We start from the raw sequence: 25,528 nt of genomic DNA on the forward strand, positions 1-25,528 counted from the left end.
AGAAAAAACAAATAACAACGGTAATTTTTAACCAATAAACAAAAAAATAAAAAAAAATAAAGCAGATATTTTGGCAAAGATCCAAGATAAATCGTCCACAATACTGAAACACGAATAATTATAAAAGTGTGTATGATTAGTTATATACTATAAAAACGAGCATTTTAATGTAACCTATGCCGAAGAAATAAACATATCTTTAAAACATAATGAAGCTTTGCATAGCTTTTTTGTCTTTTTTTAAACATTTTTTTCGTTCTACGTCATTTTTTGTCTGATTTTTCCCTTTTGGTCTCAGAACGTATTTACCACTACTACGAACTCACTGCAGAACCAAGTCACCTCATGCCAACACAGCTACGCACCCTCCTCCTCTATTCCAATCCATTCAAAGTTTCTCGCTTTAAACCATCCCAAGAAGTTCTGATTTCCCTAAATCTTTCCTTATGACAACCTCCGACCCTATTCAGGAATGACATACTTTTTGTTTGGCCTTAGACGCTTGGCCAACAAGGGCGATTTTAGAAGTCTGTCATCTTTCATCCGCAGAACGTGTCCTAACAATCGCAACGTTCCTCTCATTATAACCCTAGAAAGCAGATTGAACGACATTTTTTATACAGTTTACTGAACGTAAACGCACAGAACGTATCTACGTGTATAATATTGAACAGATTTAACACAACCACTTTATTGGAAAACCTCTTGGAGGGCAATAACCCTGCATTCTCACTGTCATATTTAAATACCCATGCTCATCGCTACGTGTATCATCTTAAGCATTATTTTTTGTCAAAAGTTGCATTATTTTTGTACATAATATGTTTTGTTAACTACAAGTGGCCCTAGATATGGCAATTTCCTTCAAATGATCCCTTAAACAGCTCTCTATGTTGTTCCAATTTCCCCTAGCGGGAATGAAAAAAAAGAAGAAAAGAGGACATATCAGTGCTACCCATGCAAAAAAGTTATTTTCCTTGTTGTTCAAGCCAGGGGGCACTAAGTTTCTTACATAGGGCGTTGGTATTGGCAGTTCCAACAGAAAAATTTCGTTTCAATTTCGTTTAATTTCGTTTAACCATTTTCCAAGGTTTTCACACTATTTTTCAAATTTCCCAAACGTTAGTCTCAAAATAACATTTTATTGAGACTAATTGAGATGATAGCTATAATCCCTGAATTGGCAACAAACAATTTACAGTAATAGCCATTGAGGCCCAGCAAGTCGATATAGCACAGGGCCCCAAAAGATGAAGCGCCTTCACTGTGTTTAGCAAAAGCATACTTAAAATTGCTTTTGAAATGACACATAAAGGCAGAATCACAGAGAAACAGAGAGCAGTTTGCTTGTAAATTCTGTGACTCAACAGCTTTTGTTTTTTGTATGTTTTTTTTTTTTGTTTTTTTTTGTCAATAAAGATTTCTTGAAAAAAAAACAAATCATGTTTTGGGTTTTTCTACTTGCTCGTAACTAGTCATAGCAAAAAAAAAGGTAAAACAGAATAGTTACTTGGCCTACCTTTCTGACATACTTTAAAGGGAATTCGACACATTAAAAAATTACAATATTTCGTGCATTATAATTATTTTATTTTTGTGGCAAAACTTTTAGAACTGATTGGGTGGTCAGCAAGAACTTGCGGAGCTCAGGTAAGATATTTAAATAAACGACAGACAACTAGAAGTCGCAGAAATACTTGAAAAAACTATTTAGCTTTTCTCATTTTGTACCAGAAATAAAGAAATTTAGTTTTGATGAAATTTGCATTGTCAGAAACTGTGAATTTTGTTTTTTCAAAGTTCTGGAAAGGGAAGTCTCTAAAAAAAAGCTCTAGTATATATGCTGGGAAAACACCAAAAATCAGGCCAAAGAATGTCATTTGGTCGATTTTTGCATATTTGGGAGTTCCCTGTGGTGCCACTCACTATGATTGAAAACCTTGCCGACACAGTATCACTATCTTTCAACCATATTTCATAGCCAAAGGACAAATTCTCAATAACTTTCAATGATAACCACTTCCACTGTGATAATTTATTAATGGACCCTTTGTCTTTGAGACAGTCAGCTGACATTGAGGCAAGAGAGAAGATTTTTAAGATATCCTCTTAAAGAATAACATGATTGGCTTGAAAACATACACAGCGAAAATAGACCAGTGAAATTAAAATACACTTATAAACTAGAGATTTTATTGGTGGAAATGTTCCTGTTTCCTTCAGAAACGTCAAAAGCAATCATTTCGTCTATAAATCAATTTGGTTCCATGGATGGATCGAAAGAATGACAAGCGAAAAAGCTGTTGAAGATTTAACCCTCTAAATGAAATACTTCCTTCCGCCCCCTTTTTTCTAGCAACCGGAATTCCCAATAGGAAGCACTTATCCGTGTGAAAAATGAATTGAGTTCCGGAATTCTAAGCGTATTAGCTTGGAATGTAGGCTAGAAACAGCTGAAAGTATTGGAAATTTCACAAAGCTAATGAAGTGAATCGCTCCAATTAAATTAATTGACTGTATAATTACAGCTTATAGATTCAAATTATTGACCAGCCGGACTAAATCAGAAGACCTATAATTTTGTTTCTATTATTTTGATGTTATCCACCAAACCACCATTTTTAGTTATTGCTCCTATTGTATACAAAATGATCATATTGATGTTACCTGTGACACCTGAGAAATCTCTATCAAACAGTTCGTGGTAACGAACTGTAGTAAGGAGCGACCCGGCTCAACAGTAACCAAAACTCTAAAAAATGGAATTTTGATACCAATAGCTATATCAAAAGAATTGCATTTTAATGCTGGTTTTAAATATATAAGTTTCATCAAGTTTAGTCTTACCCATCAAAAGTTACGAGCCTGAGAAAATTTGCGTTATTTTAGAAAATAGGGGGAAACACCCCCTAAAAGTCATAGAATCTTAACGAAAATCACACCATCAGATTCAGCGTATCAGAGAACCCTATTGTAGAAGTTTCGAGCTCCTATCTACAAAAATGTGGAATTTTGCATTTTTTGCCAGAAGGCAGATCACGGATGCGTGTTTATTTGTTTTTTTGTTTTTTTGTTTTTTTGTTTTTTTTTTTTTTCCCCAGGGGTGATCGTATCGACCCAGTTGTCCTAGAATGTTGCAAGAGGGCTCATTCTAACGGAAATGAAAAGTTCTAGTGCCCTTTTTAAGTGACCAAAGAAATTGGAGGGCACCTAGGCCCCCTCCCACGCTAATTATTTTCCCAAAGTCAACGGATCAAAATTCTGAGATAGCCATTTTATTCAACGTAGTCGAAAAACCTTATAACTATGTCTTTGGGGACGACTTACTCCCCCACAGTCCCCGTGGGAGGGGCAACAAGTTACAAACTTTGACCTGTGCTTACATATAGTAATGGTTATTGGGAAGTATACAGGCGTTTTCAGGAGGATTTTTTTGGTTGGGGGGAGGGGTTGAGAAGAGCGGGATATGCTGGGGGAACTTTCCATCGAGAATTTGTCATGGGAAAAGAAAACTTCTATGAAGGGAGAGCAGGATTTACTAGCATTATTTAAAAAAAAATTAAAAAATAAATGTGAAAAAGCTTTTTCAGCTGGAAGTAAGGAACAGCAATAAAACTTAAAACAAACATAAATTATTACCCATATAAGGGGCTCACCTCCTTATGATACCTAGCTCTTTACGCTAAAGTATTTTTAGTAATTTCAACTATTTATTCTACGGCTTTTGTGATTCAGGGGTCATTCTTAATGAATTGGGATAAAATTTAAGCTTTAGTGTAAAGAGCGAGGTACTGACGATGGGGCGAATCCCCTCATATATGTAATAAAAACATGAGAATACAAAAGTTCTTTACGTAAGCTAATTTATAAGTTACGTAAATCTTTTACCAATAAAAAGATTCGTAAAAAATTAAAAGTTCTAGTTGCCTTTTTAATTAACCAAAAAATCGGAGGGCAACTAGGCTTCGCCCCCGCTCTTTTTTTCTCAAAATCATTCGATCAAAATTATGAGAAAGCCATTTAGCCCCCCCCCCCCAAAAAAAATATGTAAATTTCGTTTTGATTATTCCTCTGCGGAGAGCCAAAATCAAAACATGCATTGATTCAAAAACGTTCAGAAATTAAATAAAAAAACGAGTTTTTTTAACTGAAAGTAAGGAGCGACATTAAAACTTAAAACGCACAGAAATTACTTCGTATATGAAAGAGGCTGCTTCCTCATCAACGCCCCGCTCTTTACGCTAAAGTTTTTTACTGTTTTAAAAAGAAGAATTGAGAGAAAGAGTCAAACTTTAGCGTAAAGAGCGGGGCGTTGATGAGGAAGCAGCCTCTTTCATATACGAAGTAATTTCTGTGCGTTTTAAGTTTTAATGTCGCTCCTTACTTTCAGTTAAAAAAACTCGTTTTTTTATTTAATAAAGTATAAGCCTCGCGTCATGTCCAAATCAAAGGTAATATCTTGTACTTTCAGAATTATATGGAAGACGTCGAATTTAAGTTGTTTGTCTAGCTTTTAACGTGGACAGATTTTTCAACGATCTAAGTTTTTAAAAACAGCAGAACTTAATTGTTTAGCTAGATATTGTAAAGCAAAACTTAATATAAATTTGAATACCTATTTGTATTATTAGGGTGTATGGGTATTCTTTTATTGGGTATTTTGGGATTCATTAAGCTTGAGACTTTGAAAACTATGACCAACCGTACCTTCAAATCGGCAGTCAGGGAAACTTTCCATTTCAAACCTTCCAATCTCAAATACAGTCAGTGAAAGAGTCACTGGAGAACTATAAAAACCTCACTTCTGCAGTACGAACTTCGTACTCCAGAAGGAGTGCGAAGTTTCTGGAACCTCAGTTCGTACTCGGAAAAATACGAGTTACGATTTTTAGGTAACACAGAGTTGATTGAAGGGCTATTCTCTAAGGTTCTTGTTTAAGGAAAAATTCCTTTGCTACCCCCTATCCCCTTCTGATCGGGTAAAACTAAGAAATCCAAGTCTCGTGAAAAAAGTATCTTTGAAGAAAATATCCCGCTATCCCTTTGTTCTAAGGTGTGACTCAAAGATTAATGTCCTTGAATATATCACAAGAAAAAGAGGGTCCAAATGAGTTGAGCAAATCCTCAAAAATGCAAGGGCAAGCACCTTTTCTATCTTTTTAATGGCAAAACAGAGTATTTTTTTTAAACATAAGGGGACATTTATTTTATTTTATTATAAAAAAAACAAAGAAGGTATTTTCAAAATCTAGGGGGCTACCCCCCCCCCCAACAATTGAGGTCCCTGGTCCAAAGCTTAGAGGAATATTACACATAAACAACAAGTAGAACAATAGGACTTTTTTGTAAGACAGTGAAATGCAACTTTAATGAATATTTCGACCTATATCCAAGGTCAGCAAAACAAATGAAAAAAGAATATAAAAGAACTCGCATTAAAATATAATATTTCAAAACTAAAATCTTTTCAAAACAGTCCTAGTGCATTAAGAAGTCTACCCAGCCTTACTGAAATTAAATACAAAAAAGAAGTTTTTTTTAAATGAAAGTAAGGAGCGACATTAAAACTTAAAACGAACAGAAATTACTCCGTATATGAAAGGGGCTTTTCGTCCTCAACACCTCGCTCTTCACGCTAAAGTTTGACTCTTTCTTTTAACTCTACTTCTTAAAACAGTAAAAAATTTTAGCGAAAGATCCTCCCATGTAACCCCCCACCTCAACTCTCCCTCCCAAACCAAAATAATCCCTCTGAAAACGTCCGTACACTTCCCAGTAACCATTACTACATGTAAACACAGGTCAAAGTTTGTAACTTGCAACCCCTCCCACGGGGACTGCAGGGGAGTAAGTCGTCCTCAAAGACATAGTTATTAGGTTTTTCGACTATGGTGAATAAAATGGCTATCTCAGAATTTTGATCCGGTGACTTTGGTGAAAAAATGAGCGTGGGAGGGGGCCTAGGTGCCCTCCAATTTTTTTGGTCACTTAAAAGGAGCACTAGAACTTTTAATTTTCGTTAGGATGAGCCGTCTCGCGACATTCTAGGACCACTGGGTCGATACAATCGCCCCTGGGAAAAAAAAAACAAACAAAAAAACAAATAAACACGCATTCGTGATTTGTCTTCTGGTAAAAAAAATGCGAAATTCCACATTTTTGTAGATAGGAGCTTGAAACTCCTCTGCTGTGCTGAATCTGTTGGTGTGATTTTCGTTAAGATTGCATGACTTTTAGGGGATGTTTTCCCCTATTTTCTAAAATGAGGCAAATTTTCCCAGGCTCGTAACTTTGATAGGTAAGACTAATCTTGATGAAAGTTATATATTTAAAATCAGCATTAAAATGCAATTTTTTTATGTAAGTATTGGTATCAAAATTCCACTTTTACAGTTTCGGTCACTATTCAACCGGATCGCTCCTACTACAGTTCGTTACCACGAACTGTTTGATTAACGCTGAAACATATTATTTTTATAAGGAAATGCAGGTTGTTTTTCACGGAATATCGTGTGTTCTACAACATATTTCTGTTTCTTAAGCTCATTCAGTGCCAATAGGACGTTAAAACTTTTTGGAAAGCTTACTTTTAGAATATTGATCACGATAATTTAATATAACGCGCTGAAACATGTCACACTTCAGAAATATTTTAACTATTTGAAGCTTCTTAACCTGTTAATTTTGAATAACCTGTTAATTTTAACTATTTGAAGCTTCTTAACCTGTTAATTTTAACTATTTGAAGCTTCTTAACCTGTTAATTTTGATTAACCTGTTAATTTTAACTATTTGAAGCTTCTTAACCTGTTAATTTTGATTAACCTGTTAATTTTAACTATTTGAAGCTTCTTAACCTGTTAATTTTGATTAACCTGTTAATTTTAACTATTTGAAGCTTCTTAACCTGTTAATTTTGATTAGCCTGTTAATTTTAACTATTTGAAGCTTCTTAACACCTGGATGAGGCTACACGGAAAGCAGGTCGTCCTTGTCTGGGTTGGGAGGATGTCATAAATAAATATTTAAAGGAAATGGGGACTTCCTGGGAGGGTGTAAAGAGGGAGGCTTTAAATAGATTAGGTTGGAGGAGGAGCGTGCGTAGCTGTATTTGCCTCAGGCGGCTTGGTGCTGCAGTGAGTTATTAGTAGTAGTAGTAGTAGCAGTAATCAAAACCTGGTTAATACAAGCCACATAATTTTCATTCAGCTGTTAATAAGAAAACCATTTCATGACAGTTTCTATAAATATTATTGATTTGTGTTTTCACTACCCTTTCTGGTTCAACGACAAATTTAAATTGGCAGGGTATTTGACTCTGGACAATTAAATTTCTGAAATCGTTTTCCATCTTAGCTGGTGGAACAATAAATATCATCCTTAGCATAGAACCTAATCAGAGTAACTCGATACAACCGTGGGAGATTCAACTTCTTATGGTCAGAAAACTCTCAATTTTATTGTCTTGAAATAATTGTTTCCAAGTGTTTGGTTCTGCCTTTGCAGATGTTAGAAAAATCGAATTTCGAAACATTCTGTAACGTAATACTTGTGGTTTGAGAATTGATGTTTTCAAAGTACCCATAGATTTTCGAGTAGCATACCAAGAACAGTATGAATGAAGTATGATCGTTTGAATTGGTTAAGTGAAAACTTACACAGCCAAATATATATATATATATATATATATATATATATATATATATATATATATATATATATATATATATATATATATATATATATATTATCAAAAATCAGAAAATCATGATTTTCGGGTATAAAAAGACCAAAGAAAAGTTCGAGGGGGCATAAAGTTTTTTTTTATGCCCTTAGTACTTTGTTTGAAGTCTTTCTCAGAATTCCGTGACCAAAAACAACAACAGATACTAAGTAATTACTCTTGGGGTTTCATATCTTTACTTTCAAATACATGATATGGTTCAAACTGATTTAGTGACTTAAAAGAAAGATGTCTAGTAAAACATATCAAATAGCCACATAACTTAACTTTCTAACAGACACACCGAACTTGCTAGTTTTTATATTTGCCAACGGTAACAAAGTGAGCAGAACTCGATAAAGCCCATGAGTGACAAAAACCCATAACTAACAAAAATAAATTTTGGTGATTTTTTGGTTGATTTAGTGATTTTTTTGTATAGGTAATATACAAAACCACTAGAAATAATTATAATTCACTAGGGTGGCAACTCTGCATATGACATTGTGAAACAGACCCTACCTCTAGCGTCTTCCTCTGGGTTTTAAGACCCACAACCAACAGCCCTGAGTGACAAAACCCTTAAGATAGTTAAAACAAATTTTAATGCGGCATTACTGAGATTCATTTTATTTCAGTAAACCGTTATAAGAAGGATAAACTAAATTTTCAAGAAAAATATCAGCGTCACGTCTTTAGCTATATTCTAACATCTATGACTTAAGTATCAAAAAATATACTTGACCATTTTACAGGGTTACCGTATCATTTTTGCTGGTGGGGAGGGATCAAATATGGCCTGAAAATGTCTAATTTATAGCATTTATGTCTCTTTGTGTTTTTGACCTACTATAAAGACTTGCCAGTTCATTGAAAAGTTGCTTAACCGGGAATAGATAAAAAGAAGAGGGAGGGTAAGACCTTTGGGCCCAGCCTCTGCTCGAAATCTCATATTTTTCCATAGGTTCCTTTATTTTTCACATATTTTGATTTAAAACTCAAGGGCTATCTTTTCCAACTACACGTTGAAACAAATTCCTAAATAATCACCTTGTTCAAACGATTTACTAATACAGCTTTTTAACAAGCAGTTCTCTAAAGTTTAAAGATGTTTGACTGCCTCGCTTGATCCTCACTCCTGGTTCAGGTAGGTGCGCCAAAAATGTTTTTCTTTCTTGGGAGGCGCAAATTCGTCAAAAAGGGGATGTATCTTATGAATATATAGGGATATATGGATAAAAAATTCTGAAAATGACAAGACCTTCTGAAAGATGCTAAACCCCTAAGCATCCCCCTACCCTGGTTGCACTACTGGCTTTAATCTTGAGGATCTAATAGATTTTTGTGTCCTCGAAAAAGTGATTTTAGCCGAGATCTAGGGCTCGGGATCCTAGAAATTCTGAATGGTCTCGAATTTCTGGGCCCTTCCTATTCAACTCATCAATGAATTTGTTCCATCATTATTGCCCTGTCCCCTATGAAAACCTGCTTAGGTGCCAGGATTCTGGTACGTTGTTAGAAAAAGAATGTCTGAAGTACATTTTATAAAAACCAAAAACTTCCAAACTTTTATGGCAGCTAACCCTGAAGTACAGAATTGACAATTAAAATTATGTAGCAATAAACCATCTGGTTTTTCAAACCATAAAGGATTTACAAACTCCACGCAGGGGGCAAATCAGTACCATTGAACAAAGTTGGAACCCTCAATGCAAAGAAACAATATTCACAAACCTCTGGTAGATGTCATTCTAGTGAATGGATGAAGTATGATGGTCATTTATTATAACGTCACCCCTATTTTCAAATATGTATTTGTGTTGATTATTTGAAGATCAAATTTAGATTTGTAAATGTCACAAATTTTAATAGAAGATCTTTGAAACCAAGAATGAAAAACAAAAGTTGAAGCCAGAGAAGATTTTCAGAAACATGTCCAGATTTTAATGTCACAAAATTTAATAATAGATAATACGTTTGTTGAAGAAGGTAAATTTTAGGTAAAGTGGGATATAAGGTCACTTAAACGATGAAAGATAGAGAAAAAAACAAGCAAAACTAGAACTTGATGGAAGTTTCCGAAACATTTTAACGCTTTTTTTTCTATCATAACAAATTCAGTTGCTTGACAACAAGAAGAGACTACATAATGATATTTTGATATTTGTAAAATGATCAATGATAGAGTTAGAAACTTTATCACTACCATCTAATATTGCTTGAATCTAAGAATTTTTCATTCTAGAATTTCTAAGAATTTTTTATAAGTTACAAAGAGTGCGGGCAAAGCGTGTTGCCAGCAATGTTACCAAAGAAAAGTTTTCTCTGGTTCTTGACACTTTAAATACGGGGGCGTAATTTTCTATCCCCCCAGCTGAAATTTAACATTTTCAAAAATCTTGTCAAAACTAAGATAAGCCTACAGGATTCAAGCATCCACAGAAACAGATCAGTTTTCTTTTATGGCCTTTATGGCTCAATTTTCATTTTCACCGTCATTCTCATTTGATTTGGGAAAATCGGCTCCAGCTTTGACCCCCCCCCTCCCCGGGGATTTTGACAAAATTACGCCATTGCTTAGATGGTCATATTTTTTTTGCCATAAATCGCGTTTTTATTACTCAGAGTTGGTTTTTACAAATATGGTTCAGAAATACATATTTTTATCTCACATAACATTTACGACTTCTAAGGCCTTCCTCAATTTTGTCTGTTGCATAAACGAGAAATTAAGAGAATAATATTTTTTGTAACATCTACCCTTTTTTAATCATTATATTTTGAAATTTTTGCAAAATTTTTAGTATTTCAAATTTAAAATTATAAACATAATCACAGATTTTCTACGGATGCTAGAAAAATTGGATTATATTTCTAAGCTCAGCGTAAAGAAACAGCCAAGCCAGCATTAGAAAATCGCTTAACGTGTTAACATTTATTTTTGAAAAAACTCAACTACCCATGCTTGGAAAAATTAGTCATAAACAATAAAGAATTTGTGACTGCATTTCTGAAACTTTTTTTTGTTGAAAAGAACGGGCTTTAACGTTGGCTAGCATAATACTCATGTTCAGGGATGGATAAAAGTCAATTATGTTTTTTCCCGTCATTAATTCTTTGTAAAAATCTCACAAAAATTTCCTAAGGTTTCTTCATCAACGAACCTCAGATTTTTCCACCAATGTGGAAAATATTCTCTGGAAAATATTGAGAATACTGCATCTTGTTACTATATAATCTATATTCTATGATCATGAAAAAATACTATATTATATTTTGAGATTCATAAGAGCCAATTATTTGTGAAAAGTAGTTTTTTAGTAGCCTAAGATACCAAAAAAAAAAACAAACAAAAAGAGTTAATGTTGAAGGCTACAATTTTAACTATCCTTCTATGAAAGAATAAAAACCTTTTTAAATACTATAAAATCTCAAAGCACTTATTACAGGTAACAAAACATAACAGCTAGGATTATACTGAAAGTTTATTTTATTTGCATAGAAATGTCTATTATTCAAACTTGTAATTTTTCGAACATCTGAAAAAAAGCTGTTTTCTTTCTTTCTTAAAAAAACAAGCAATTTCAGAATCCCTCGCATAAGGCAATTCGGAATGAGACAAGGACTATAACATCTGGAAAAAGATTCAACATTACAAGGAGGCTATAGAAAAAAAAGAGCCAAAATGAAGCAACACATGTGGCGATGAAGTCATTAAAGTAAACTAATATCATTCGCTAGCAGACGGGAGAGTTCAGAAGAAAGCCAGTGACACCCCAACAGTTCGAATTCAAACCATGATCAGGAGCGTGATTTTGTCAAATTCCTTAGGGATGGGGGAATTGGAGCCGAATACCCAAGTAAACTGAAAATTACTAAGTGCAAGATGAGTAATATAGTACCATAAAGTAAAAGGTATACTAAAGAAAACTGATATGTTTCTGTGGATGCTCCAATCATGTAGGCCTATATCAGCTTTGACAAGCTTTTTGAAGACGCTAAATTTCATCTGGAGGCGGAGACTGGGGTCTGTGGGGCAGTCGCCCCCTGCCCTATAGCAAATTACGCTCCTGAACATAATACGTATGTTGTCACTGTTAGACGAATGACCCATCGTTGCCAGGCCTGCTGAATTGATTGACCCCGTCGAAGCATAGAACTATGCCGTGTCTGATGTAGCTGCATATGATATCGTGAATCAGAACCTACTTGTAAAGTCCTCCTTTGGTTTTTAAGACCAACTTACAAACCTCGAAACTTCTGACCTATACGAAGCAACCCTGATGCGTAACTTATTATGCAAAAAAAAAAGTTTTTGCTTATTCCTGTCAAAAGCTGATTATACGTAGAGGTGACCCTCAAGACCCTTTCGGGGTCTGCTCGACTTAAAATTCGGTCGAATCTGTACTAAGGCTCAATTTGAGACCATCCTTGATTATATGCAGGCATTTTTTCTAATCTTGTATTTGGACGCGTGTAAATGCTTGTAAATAGGAGGATATTTGATTCATTGGTTTAGAAGCATTATTGCCTACGTCGTGACTCGGATAAGGAGAGGTATTCGGGCGAGAATCCGTTGAAATAAAGATTTTGTTTTAACTTAATTCACCATTAATATATTTTTTCGAATCTCTGCCCTCGAATAATGGGACTATTCTCACGACAGATTTCTGCAGAGAGCTGATTGAGAATATCTTGCGAGACGACACAAAAATAAGTTTTTTGCTTGATCTTAACAAGTACTTGCTAAATGAGGTCTTAGAACTTGTGTTTATTTCAAATTTATTTCTTCTCCACACCCCAGAATAGTCCCTATATAAGTACCTGGTGGCTCAGACAATGTTGTCAACTGGACATATTTTATTTCAAAAGGATACATTCTTGTGTGCCGGACACAATGACATAAAAGGGCATAAAGACACATTTTGTAAATTTATGATATAAACCAAAACATTTCCCACCTGGGTATATATTTTAGTAAAAAAAAGTCACTTTTTCACTATAGTAATCCTTTTTCTCGTTATTTGTTTTCACCGTCCAGGTATTTCCAGAGATGTCACAAGTAAGGCATTTTCTCCAAGGTAAAGGATTTAAATGTTTATATGAGTTTCGTCCTTTCATACTAGACCATTTTTTATGAATGTTTTATATGTTGTTTTATTTTCGTTTTGATTATATTTGATGTTAACTGGCCGCTTTGAAAGGGGCTTACAGAGCGTCTTTTGCTCAATGATACAACTGGTAAAAAAGTAACCTCTAGTTTGACATTTCAAGATGGACACATTTTAGCTAAAAGTGACAAATTTTTGGATGCTCAGGGTCCACAATCATGGACCAAAAAGCTGGAAAGCCTGCTCATAGACACCTCCAAATATATTTTTGTGAAATCAAACCTGCCTAGACGCTGGAAGAATGCGCTTGCTGTTGACTGATTGTATCTAGCCTAAGTAGCTATAAGTAGATATAACATTAAGTTTGTTCCACTTTTTTTTCGATTTTTCCCATTGATCTTATGAAGCATTAAGTAATTGGTGCAGCGTTCAGCTTAAATCGGATATTTACGTTTATCAACCTGACAATTCTAGATATTTAACTCCCTATAAGCTTTATTCGTACCAATGGCAGCTTTAGATAGATTAGCGCTGGTTGCGGCACCCTGACGTTCTGATCTTTTGTAGTACTTCAGCCCCAGGAACGGATACAAGCACGACCTTTATAATTGTGCACCCGAACAAAAACCTATTCTTTGCTTTGTCAAAAACCAGACTATCGAGATTTAGAAAAAAGAGCTTTCCATCAGGGGTACATGAATGATCAAATTTGGAGATTGAGCGGAAGGAATAAAAAAATCTATAACATTCAAGTTTCTCAACAGAAGAGAGAGCACAAAATTCTGTAGGATTAGGGATAAAGAAGAGGAAGAAAAGGGATAAACATTGGCACTTCTGTAACATAAGAGGAAGGGACACCACATATTAGGGAGAGACAAGGCTTATGAGATTACTGTCCATAGATATTTGTAATGTCGATAACCTTCACAACAAAAATAATTTTTTGGGGAAAGTAAAGCTTGTATTCAAAGAGAAGGGGGCTTTACATCCTTCGCCACCGATCCAAACCTTTTAGATTATCTACAGATGCTCTCAATTTTTTTCTTAATTCTTATATCTTTTGATTTTTTTTAAGTTGCCGCTACTCTCTACCCCTTTCTAAGGGTTCGTTTCGTATAATATCCGTTTTCGTACAAGTGCGGAACAGCTGCATAAACTTTAGATTTTTATGAAGGCTGATAATTACTTTGACTGGGTTCAAAACAAGTTCAAATCCCGAATAGAAAATTTTTGCACTTAAATGTGCAGATCTGTCATATTTGATTTGGGAAAAGGTTTTTTGGCCATCCTTCTTAGAGCTAACAACTTTGCATCGTTGCTGCTCTAGCTAGTGATCACAACTCACATTTCCCTCAAACTGTGTCCTAATGACAGCAAGAACAGAACTTTCAAAGCATAAATATAAATCATCATCAGGCAAAAAACGCAGAAGCAGAAGGGAGATTTTCGAACCCCCCATCCCAAAATTGCAGGTCTATAAAATTTATCCATGTATTTTCCAATATTTCTCATATCATATTCCAGTTCATTGTTGTTTGATAAACTTAAACCCTCCTCTTCCGTATATTCCTTTACACCTGTCTCGCTACGATATTCAAAGTCTTGATAAACACCGATTTGGGTGAACATACTCAGAACCCTGATACTAGGATTTTTGAACTATGAAAAAACACAGTGGGTAAGAATTAAACTTCCAGGAATTAATTCTAGCCTAAAATGCCCCGGAAGGTATTTTGGTGCTTGTATGAAATAGCCCCTACCGCTTAAGTTGTTCATTCACTGGCGCATTATAGAACCAGTTTTTATCGTTAGTTTCTTTCAGCTTAGCGTGAGACACGACAAAGAGAAGTGACAGAATAGATGGAAAATATATAATTTGGACTATATATTTGCACACTAGATGGGGGGGGGGTAGAGCATTTGGACATTGTGAAGTTATAAAACAATTCTTACTACATTATATGCAGAATAATTGTACCTAACACAATAGGCATGCAGAGCCACTATACTTTATCCCAAATTTATTTCTAAAGTATTATATTTTATCTTACTTTGGTATATCTCATTAGGATTGAGTATCAGAGAAACATATTAGAAGAATATTAGGTAGGGGCTATATCATACAAGTACTGGTGCTTTCAAGCGCCAAAAGCAAAGTGGATTAAAACCGTCAGTTATAACCTTCAATTAACTCTAAGCTGTGTTAGGAGAATGAAATTTCAGGAACAAATTCTTAGCATAAACTAAGCCATGGAAAGGTATTTCAAGCTCCTATCCGAACCTAGAATTTTACCAAAGATTTTTCTGTAGGTTAGTTATAACCCACTTTAGTAAAATCCTTTGATGGTGAATCCCCGTCCCCCCAACCCGGAAGAAAATCTGGAGCAGCAACTTTCCATAGTTTTGTGCTATATCTACAGTAAATTACTGGAGAATTCCAGCGATTAGTTTGGGTTTGTATTATGTTGATGAGGGTTATTCGGCAGGCCATCGTAAAACCGTATCACGGTAACGTTATTTAAGTTGAAATAACCCAAGTATTTTAGATTAGGATAGGAAGTTGGTAATTAAATTTCAACGCCCATAAACATATAGAACCTGGTCGTTCATTTTATTGACCGAGGTGTATCAAAGCCCATGTGATAACATCTTCCTAACTATTATTGGATGAGATTTAAATTTTACGATATAGCGTATTTGTTTGGTTACCGAACATTGGTAGGCTCACTTCATATATTTTGCACGAGCCTATTTCTGCTACGGTAATACAAAAGGTGGCATATTACCAGGGTTGCCGTCCGATGAAAAAATCTCTAGATTTTAGTGATTTTTTGGTTAGGAAATAAAAAAATCACTAGAAATAAGGATTATCTACTATGGGTGGCAACCTTGCATGTTACATGTCATTAATTTTACGAAAAAGCATAAAAATTGAAATAAGATGTTTTTTTTTACTTACAGTTAAAGAAGTAACTGCTCACAAAAGGGCGGCCTTTTTAGACATTTCAAAGACGAAAAAAATTACATCAAAAGCTCCAGTTTCTAACAATATCCTTCGGGAGACATTAGAGATTGAGGGGAAAAAATGATGAATATCTAAGTTACCAAGATAAGATAAATCAGACTGGACTAGTCGAATTGACGTAGATACAATACAACTGCCAGAAAGTTACTTTAAAAATATGACAGAAAGATTTAAAATACAAAAAGTTGACAAAAAAAATGATCTGTAATAACCTGAATACACCTAAACAAAATTCCGTAGCATAACTCCTTTTGGATTACCATTGAAGAATTGTTGATGCATTATCGTTTAACTTTTGTGTACTATTAGAAAATTATTGTCCCAGTTTGACAAAAAAAAAAAACAGCATTTCTAATGGTAGAAGAGGGATTCGAAACAATCTGTACAGAAACAAGAACATAATGCCTTCGGACTCACCGCAGCATAAATGTTGATTTAATACCGTTGGACATAGATATACTATTCAAAGATGACGGTCAAAATTTGTCCATATCTTGGGAAATAGTCAAAACCAAACAACATCCATGAAGAAGCCAAGAGTTGATATTAATGTAGTTAATGAACAACATTATGTAGTTAAGAACAACATTAATGTAGTTGGAACCCATAGAAAAAAATATTCTATTTAATAGAAATATAAGAAGAATTTAAAACAAGAAAAAAAGACTATAGTGACTTAAGAATGCATTATAGTATAATATGTTTTTATAATGATTGTATTAAGGAGCTAGAGGATTTTTTCAAAGAGGGAAGTTTCATAACCAAAAAAAAAAAAAAAAAAAAAAAATTTTCGTCAAGACAAGTGCGGACATAGAGGGAGAGGGACTTAAAGGCACGTCTCCTCCAGAAACCTCAAGATTCTTAAGAATTCGCCTGTTCTGGCATTATTTTGAAGTTGGCCTTCCCTAAAAAATGTCAGACTCTCCTAAATAGATTCGCACGTTGGTGACTGCGTTAAAATGTCTGAATTGCCCCACAGGCTTCTTCGTTTTCTGGGGAAATCGTAAGTTTTGCTTTCTTTCAACTTCATTTGTCATCCTTGATACGATTCTTATCTGCTTCTTAGAGGCGGAGAATTTAACCCGAATGGGGATACTTCACTCCCTCACGGATTGTCGAAGCATGGTTCGCAACACATGCATGTCTAACACAAAGGAAGTTGTCAAGTGCACGATTGCATTTCCTTACAGGTACATATGTGTTCGAGGACAATTACGTAGAAGATTATGTAAAAAATACTAAAATGAGTAAAAATCTAAATGTCTAGGGCTAAATGTGTACTTTTATGGTCACCAAACCCACTGAAAAAGCCTTCTGGTATCCCTTATTTCTCCAAAATATGGCTATATACACCAGGCCAAGCAAACACGGTATATTTTTCAAAAATTTTGGATTTAAGTTGGCAAAACCCCAGAAGAGACAAATAAGACGATAATTATCGACGAACACTAAAAACTTTATACTGTTATTTTAAGCATTTCGATGAGGTTTTGTTTTGCCTTCCTGACTAAGTTTTCTGAAGAAGCACAGCGCACGTCAAATTTGATCGTGTACAAATAAAGGATGTCTTCGTTTTTTGCTGAGATGTGCATGTCTTGACTTCCGGGCTGAAGCAGATGGCAGACTAGCAGCAACTACTTTAGAATCAATTTTGCAGGGTAATCAGCCTTCCACCTTCGACAAATAATTATTCAAGACAATAGTTAAGCCCTTCCAGAGACATGTAAAGCGTCATAAGCTACCCATGCTCTGTAGTCCATGCCGTATCCAGGATTTTCGTTCAAGGAAGGGGGTTATTTCCGTTAGAAGGAAGGGGTTTTACAAAAGTTTAGAAAAAACTTCTATTAGAAAAATTTTACAAAAAAAATTCATAAAACGTAACAAAAATTAGTTTATATACATTTTGTTACTTTTTACTAGCTGAACATTTTTTGAGGAGGGGGGGGGTCCAACCAGGTAACCCGCCCTAGAAATGGTCTTGACTGTAATAGTCCTTACTTGAGGGAATTTAAATTTCCACCCAGGAAAATTCGGTTAAAATTCCTTTAAAACTGAACTTTCAAATTTTCCACACAATTAAAATATCTTCACGAATTGTTAGAAATAAGCTTTTGTTAGTTGTCGTTTTGTTAGTTTGATAGCTGTCGGTTAGTTGTAACTAACCGACAGAAAATGATACGACAAATAGAAAAATGATTGAAGAAAACACTTCAGCCTAATGTTTCAACAGTTTTCAGCGAAAAGAAGACATTTATTATAATTTTCATCATAACAGAGTCTTTTAAAAAATCAATCCCAGAATATTTCTTTTACCTACAAATCATGACACAACTTTAGCTTAAGGGCTTTTCACTTGGAAAGTTCTTTAGCTAACTGAATGAAAATTGATGAGTTTACAGCCCACATTAAGGTTCGGTCGTGCACGTCAACTGGGGGGGGGGGGGTAATTGCCCACCTAAAATTTAACCAATATTTTTTGCTATTTTCACTGAATAATACCTTTTACGGTAATTGTCATTGAATAAAACCTTTTATTAAAATGTGATTTAAAAAGAAATTAAATTGATAAAACAATAATTGTCCCCGTGGATAACAAAAAATACATTTTTCCACCCCTGTATTTCAATGAATTGGCACCCCTTCGTCCACTGGCGTCAATTCACGAAAATGTAGGGGGGGGGGCAAAATATATTTTCTAAATCAAAGCGGGATAATTTTGCTGTTTTCTCGCATCAATAAAAAGCATTTTTCAATGAAAATCCATATAAGGAGCAAATATCCTTTTCTCATTCCACCCGTACTTTCCAAGTCTGGTCTAAAGGTTGCTTCTCTTAGACTGCGGGTCTTGGCAAAGCAATCCCCGTCAGTTGAACTGGGTTCTAAAACAACTTTGAATTTGTGTTCCAAGCTAGCCAAACGACCAATTCTTATAGAGCCTGTCAAACTTTGCAGTCAGAATAGTTATGGAGGTACGAGATTAAAAACATCCGCCTAAGACCCATTTTTAGGCTACTGATCCGCTATTTAAGGTTTTATTCCCTTAATATAAAGGAATAAAAATATAAAACATTTTTGGAGGGAGGGAGTGTTGAATATAGGAATGTAATGTTCGGGCCTAAGCTCACATTATGCTAAAATCCGTAGCAGGGTTGCCAACTGGACACAGTTTATGTCATGAGGACATATTCCTATGTGCCGGGACACAACGAAATAAAAAATGACAGGTTTTAGAAATTTGGGACTTGAAAGGGCACAAAAAAGGAAAAAACTTAGAAAATTCATGACAAAACAAAATAAGATAATTGAATTTCGGCAGAGTGTAGGTCCAGCATTTTTAGTAGAGGGGCTAGAGGGATCCATATCTAGATAGTCAAGGGGCACGGGCTACATAACAATTTGTTCCTCCAAATTATTTGGGGGAGGGGGAACTATCATCCCGAAACGACGCTCCTCAATCTCGGGATATGTCACGGGTTCCTTGTTGAAACGTTTTTTTGCATTCTCGATCTTATGAAATCTAATTTTGCCTAAATGATAATAATTGAATGGTGGATATAAATATCATTTTAAATGATTACAAACATTAGATGAATAAGGAAGGAAATATGATAATCTGGTTAATACAAACATCGGTCAATGTTTGTATTACCTGAGCAATTGTTTTGGGTCATGAAACTGTTATTAATAGATGCATTTTGACTTTTTGAACATCTTTTCTCTCTTGCAAAACTACCGCAAACTCACCGTTATGGAGTTATTCCGGCCCAAATATTCTTGTATTTATACATATAGAATTGCAATCATTTCCGCTTTTCATTGATCGGATATTTGAAATCGCAAATCTATAATAGTTTAGTGTACCCCTTCCCCCATTTAGCCACATCACTGTAAGTCTATTACCGCTTTTTGATTTAAGACATTTCCATAGCTGTAATATATAGGCTAAATATGTTCTCTAAAGACTAACCTTTTTCTTCGATCCAATTAGCTGCATAGGTATCCATCGATAACATTATCAAAAGTATCCAAACCATACCAAACCTGAAATTCACCATTTTCAAAATCACTTCATTAATGCCCATTAATTCACATGCCACTTTTATGAATGAAGTACTAGACAATATGCAAATGTCATTGCAATAATTTATGCAAATCTTCACCAAAACCTTATCAAGATTATAACATCGTCCATTTTCAAACTGTTCCTCGCCGCTGAAACACTCGAGATTCTGGCGGGTTGTTTCAAAGGAAGGTACTTCAGACTTCAAACCCTCCCTCGGGCGCGTAGGCGGATAAAGGATTATGCCCGTAGGACGTATTTTTCCTCCTTTGAAAAAAAAGTAAAACGAGGAATGTGGGAAACCAATTCTGTAGGTCAACAGATATCATTCCGTTTTGGAATAGATCATTCCCAAATTACACACGAAATTGAGATAGTATGCTTCATTACTGAAGGTAGCCAAGATTTCATTAAGGATTGGGGTTCCAGTAAAAATTGCATTTTTTTGGGGGGGAATTCAAAAATCGCTGTGCAAGAATGCACCCCCTCCTCAAAGCATTTTAGCTGTTAAATAGTTTCACCCGTAAGATTATTTGCGTACCGATTATTTAGGTGAAAAGAAAACACCTCTAAATGCAACATGACATATTTTATAGGAAATTAAGATATATGATTTTATGAATGACCGTATATTAGGCGAACTTATTTCAGATTGTACCTCCCCCCCATTCCCCTGAAAATCCCAGCCATGGGCTAGGGAACTAGGAGGGGAACAAGAAAGCAGGGCTAGTGTCGTTAAAAAACCTCTATCCTCTAGAAAATAAGTGCGTAATATTTGGCAAACTGCAATATTTTGCTGCCATTATCCATGCAGCCTAATGACTTCATATTTAAATTACAAAATTTATTTCGCACAGGCTGTTTTTTTTTTTTTTTTTTTAAGCCGATCCTGCTAATTGGCAAACTGGGTTCCGGGAGGGGTGGTTACTCCCCTCCCCATCGCAAATTACGCCCCTGTGCAATAGGTGTGTATTAATCAAGTTATATGCAGCGATTCCGTTACCCAAATATACTCCGTATCTCCACTCTATGGTAATATTTGAGAGAGTTAAAGCGACAATTTTTTAAGGCATCTGAGGTTTCTTTGTGTTTACCAAAATACGATAGTAACCAACGATCTTTTGTCTCATTTTGATGAAGATCCTGCAATTACGCAGGGGGTGTCTCCGTAAAAGGAAATGTTTTGAGACATCTTTTTATCTATTTATTATTATTTTTCTTATTAATTTTTCTCTCTACTTCGCTTATTGTTTCTGAAAAGTGGACTTCATCAAAGTATTATTATTATTTTCTCCAAACTAAAAGCTTAATACTGAAATCCCAACATCTTGGGAAAATCCCGTGAGGAGTAACCCTGGTATTTTAGCAGAAATTTTCAACATTTTAGATTGAAAAGGGCTCAGACGTGTAGAAAGTTAGGGAACTTCAGCTGTTGCATATCATAGGCAGCGCAATAGCGCTGCCAAAGTACAAAATGAAGTTGGCACAATGTTCACTTTTTTTTAGACCAGCACACTTCGTATAGAAGAAGCTGTAGTAGAAAAACTTCGAAAGGGGCTCATTCGATTGGAAATTGAAAGGGTTAGTGCCCTTTTTAGTAGTCAAAATTGATCGGAGGGCAACCAGCCACCCTCCATGCCCACCATTTCCCCAAATACATCCAATCAAAGTCCTGAGATAGTAATTTTGTTCAGCGCAGTCGAAAGGTCCAGAAATTATGTCCTTGAGGATGATAGTCCTACCACAGTCATTGGAGCAAGTGTTGGAAGTTATGTCCTTCCGGCATATAAGGTGCTTATAGAAAGGGTGGTCGTATAAACTTAGGAGGAGGCTCATTGGATTTTTAGTGAGAAGTCCTAGTGCCCTGTTTAAGAGTCAAGTGATTGGTAGGCGCTGGCTCAAATAATAGTCCAAAGATCATATAACAAGGCCTTTTGGGTTGACACAAGCCCCCAGTGTTAGGGTGCAAGGGTTGCTAGTTATTCCCTGGGGGTATATGAAGTTTTTATGGAAGGAGTGGTCGTGTGAACTTTAAAGGAGGCTCATTTGATTGGATGTGTATAGTTCTATTTCCCTTTTAAGAGTCAAAAGTGATGGAGGGCAACTGCCCCCCTCTCCCTGACAACCTCTTTTCCCTAAACACATCTGATCAAAACTGTGAAATAGATTTCTTGTTCACAGTAGTCCAAAGAGCATATAACAATGTCGAAAGGGTGGACACAACCCCCCAGAGCCCAGGGGCAATTGTTGTAAAGTTTGCCCCGGGGCAAAAAAGGTTTTCATGTGACGGATGGTTGTATAAACTTCGGGTCGGACGGGGTTTATTTGCAAACACCAAAAACAAAAAGAACAATAGGGAATTGCTCAGGACAGTGGGAAACAAATTAGAATGAATATTTCGGCCCTATGTCCAAGGGTCGTCCTCAGCAATACAAATAAGAAAAAAGAACTTACAAGAGGATAAAATCAATAAAACTAAAATGAATAGTTTTTCAAAACAGTCCCAGCATCCTTACCTCAGCGAAGTTCAACCAGGACTGATAAATAAATTCTGATGAAATAAGGCAATTCAATGAAATGAAAGAAAATGATTTAAAAACACGTTTTTAATGCCAGCCTAGCTTTTTTCGCTTCTGATCTCATAGGTCTATTTGTGACAGGTTCTGTGTTAATATCTATTGGTTTTTTAAAAAATTTCGTAAGGTCGTCTTTAATTAAATTTGTGTATAGAGCATTGAGTGAATATTCTCCTAAATCCCTATTTAAGGAAATATTATTATTAATCTTAAGTCTGGTTTCAATTGCTTCTCGAACTACTTGCTTTATGCCCAGATTAAATAAAAAAAACAAGTTTTTTAACGGAAAATAAGGAGCGACATTAAAACTTAAAACGAACAGAAATTACTTTGTATATGAAAGGAATGCTTCCTCATTAACGCCCCGCTCTTTACGCTAAAGTTTGACTCTTTCTCTTAACTCTACTTTTTTAAATAATAAAAAAAATTAGCGTAAAGAGTGGGGCGTTGATGAGGAAGCATCTCCTTTCATATACGAAGTAATTTCTGTTCGTTTTAAGTTTTAATGTCGCTCCTTACTTTCCGTTAAAAAAACTTGTTTTTTTATTTAATTTCTGAACGTTTTTGAATCAATTCATGTTTTGATCTTGGCTTTCCGCAGATGAATAAATAAAACAAAATTTGCATATTTATTTTTTTTGCTAAATGGACCCTGGAGAAAGATTTTTAAGTTATAAAATTTACCCATTGTCTACGTATAGTATTTGTTATTGGGAAGTATGTATAAATTTTTCGGGTGGGGAGGGGAGGATGAATTTTTTGCTGGGAAGATTTTGCACGGGAAAAATTTTACATGGAGAGAAGAAGAGACTGGGGGTTGAACTTTTCAGGGAAAATTTTACACCGGAAGAATTTTCCAGAATCCCTATACGAAATTTCTTTATGTCTTACTTTCTCTTTACTGATTCAATTACTCGTGAAGATGTTAAAGGTAATTGTCCGGGGTAAATTTTCACCAGGATTGAATTATCCACAGTTTTTTTTTGGGGGGGATGTTTCCGTGGAGGTGGAGCCAAATATCCTGGCGATATTTAGAAAAAAGATCAGAAATTAAGTTAAAAAAACAAGTTTTTTCAACTGAAAGTAAGGAAAAATTAACAGAAATTATTACGTATATGATGGGGGTCGCCCCTTCTTCAACACCCCAATCTTTATGCTAAAGTTCAAGTTTTGTCCCAATTTTCTAAAAGCGGCTCCTGAAGCACAAGGGTCGTTTAATTAGAACAATAAGTTTGTTAAAGTGCCGAAAAACGGTAGCGTGAACAGCTAGTCCTTAGGGGACTCCCCAGAGTCCTTAGGGCAAATTCTTCATTGCTTACATATAGTGTATGTTATTGAGAAAGGTTTGTATTTTGGACTTTACTTTCCAAAAAGACGAAGGGCATTCAGGTGAGCTTTTCAGAGAAGTTTGGGTAAAGTAACTAAATCAAAACACGTTATGTGTATGCGGATTGTCAAAAGGGCGTAATTCAAGAATGACTGAGGTTATTAATTTGGAACCTTCAGGAAATGATAAGGGAGATGATCAAAAAAGAAATGTTTGCATTATACTACTACTACTACTACAACTACAACCGCTACTACTGCTGCCACTACTCCATTTGGGGATGACCTGCTTTTTGGGTGGCCCTAGGTGGGAGGGGTTTAGTTAAATTTTTCCTAAAATTACTAGATACATCCCCCTTTTTCAAAATGATGCTTGGAATTTTCAGTGATTTATCTCCAACTTCAAAACCACCATATTTAAAAGACTCTTTTACGACACTATCAGCAACTGGGGCTTTTTTGCTTTTAAACCTTTTAGTAGCCTACTATCATTCCTTTCAAAATTAAATAAAAAAAAACAAGTTTTTTCAACTGAAAGTAAGGAGCGACATTAAAACTTAAAATGAACAAAAATTACTTCGTATATGAAAGGGGCTGCTTCCTCATCAACGCCCCGCTCTTTACACTAAAGTTTGACTCTTTCTCTCATCTTCTTTTTAAAACAGTAAAAAACTTTAGCGTAACGAGCGGGGCGTTGATGAGGAAGCAGCCCCTTTCATATACGAAGTAATTTCTGTTCGTTTTAAGTTTTAATGTCGCTCCTTACTTTCAGTTGAAACAAATTGTTTTTTTTTTAATTTCTGAACGTTTTTGAATCAATGCATGTTTTGATTTTGGCTCTCTGCAGAGGAATAATTAAAACGAAATTTGCATATTCTTTTTTTTTTGGCTAAATGGCTTTCTCATAATTTTGATCGAATGATTTTGATAAAAAAAGAGCGGGGGAGGAACCCTAGTTGCCCTCCAATTTTTCGGTTAATTAAAAAGGCAACTAGAACTTTAAATTTTTTACGAATCTTTTTATTAGTAATAGATATAATTTTGTCCCAATTCATTAAGAATGACCCCTGAATCACAAAAGCCGCAGAATAAATAGTTGAAATTACTAAAAATACTTTAGCGTAAAGAGCGAGGTATTAGGAGGAGGTGAGCCCGTCATATGGATAATAATTTCTGTTCGTTTTAAGTTTTAATGCTGCTCCTTACTTTCAGCTGAAAAAAACTTTTTCATATTTATTTTTTCATTGTTTTTTTTTAAGTAATGCTAGTAAATCCTGCTCTCCCTTCATGGAAATTTTCTTCTCCCATGACAAATTCTTCGATGGAAAGCTCCCCCAGAATATCCCCCTCTTCTTAACCCCTCCCCCAACCAAAAAATCCTCCTGAAAACGCCTGTACACTTCCCAATAACCATTACTACATGTAAGCACTTGTCAAAGTTTGTAACTTGTAGCCCCTCCCACGGGGACTCTGGGGGAGTAAGTCGTCTCCAAAGACATAGTTATAAGGTTTTTCGACTACGCTGAACAAAATGGCTATCTCAGAATTTTGATCCGTAGACTTTGGGAAAATAATTAGCGTGGGAGGGGGCCTAGGTGCCCTCCAATTTTTTTGGTCACTTTAAAAGGGCACTAGAACTTTTTATTTCCTTTAGAATGAGCCCTCTCGCAACGTTCTAGGACAACTGGGTCGATACGATCACCCCTG

The 25,528-nt window shown here is 35.3% G+C and overlaps 1 protein-coding gene across 1 annotated transcript in view; it reads right to left on the reverse strand.

Annotated features, from left to right (window-relative positions):
* LOC136034012 (epidermal growth factor receptor-like) overlaps positions 1-20,066 on the reverse strand; it is a 180,266-nt gene extending 160,200 nt beyond the window's left edge. The window contains exon 1 of the mRNA XM_065715062.1: positions 19,827-20,066. Within this exon, the coding sequence (XP_065571134.1) occupies positions 19,827-19,941 (115 nt within the window). The 5' untranslated portion in view covers positions 19,942-20,066. The remainder of the gene's footprint in view (positions 1-19,826) is intronic.
* Between the last annotated feature and the right edge of the window lie 5,462 nt (positions 20,067-25,528).

This window comes from Artemia franciscana, chromosome 12, assembly GCF_032884065.1.
Source record: "Artemia franciscana chromosome 12, ASM3288406v1, whole genome shotgun sequence".
Classification (NCBI taxonomy): Eukaryota; Metazoa; Arthropoda; class Branchiopoda; order Anostraca; family Artemiidae; genus Artemia; species Artemia franciscana.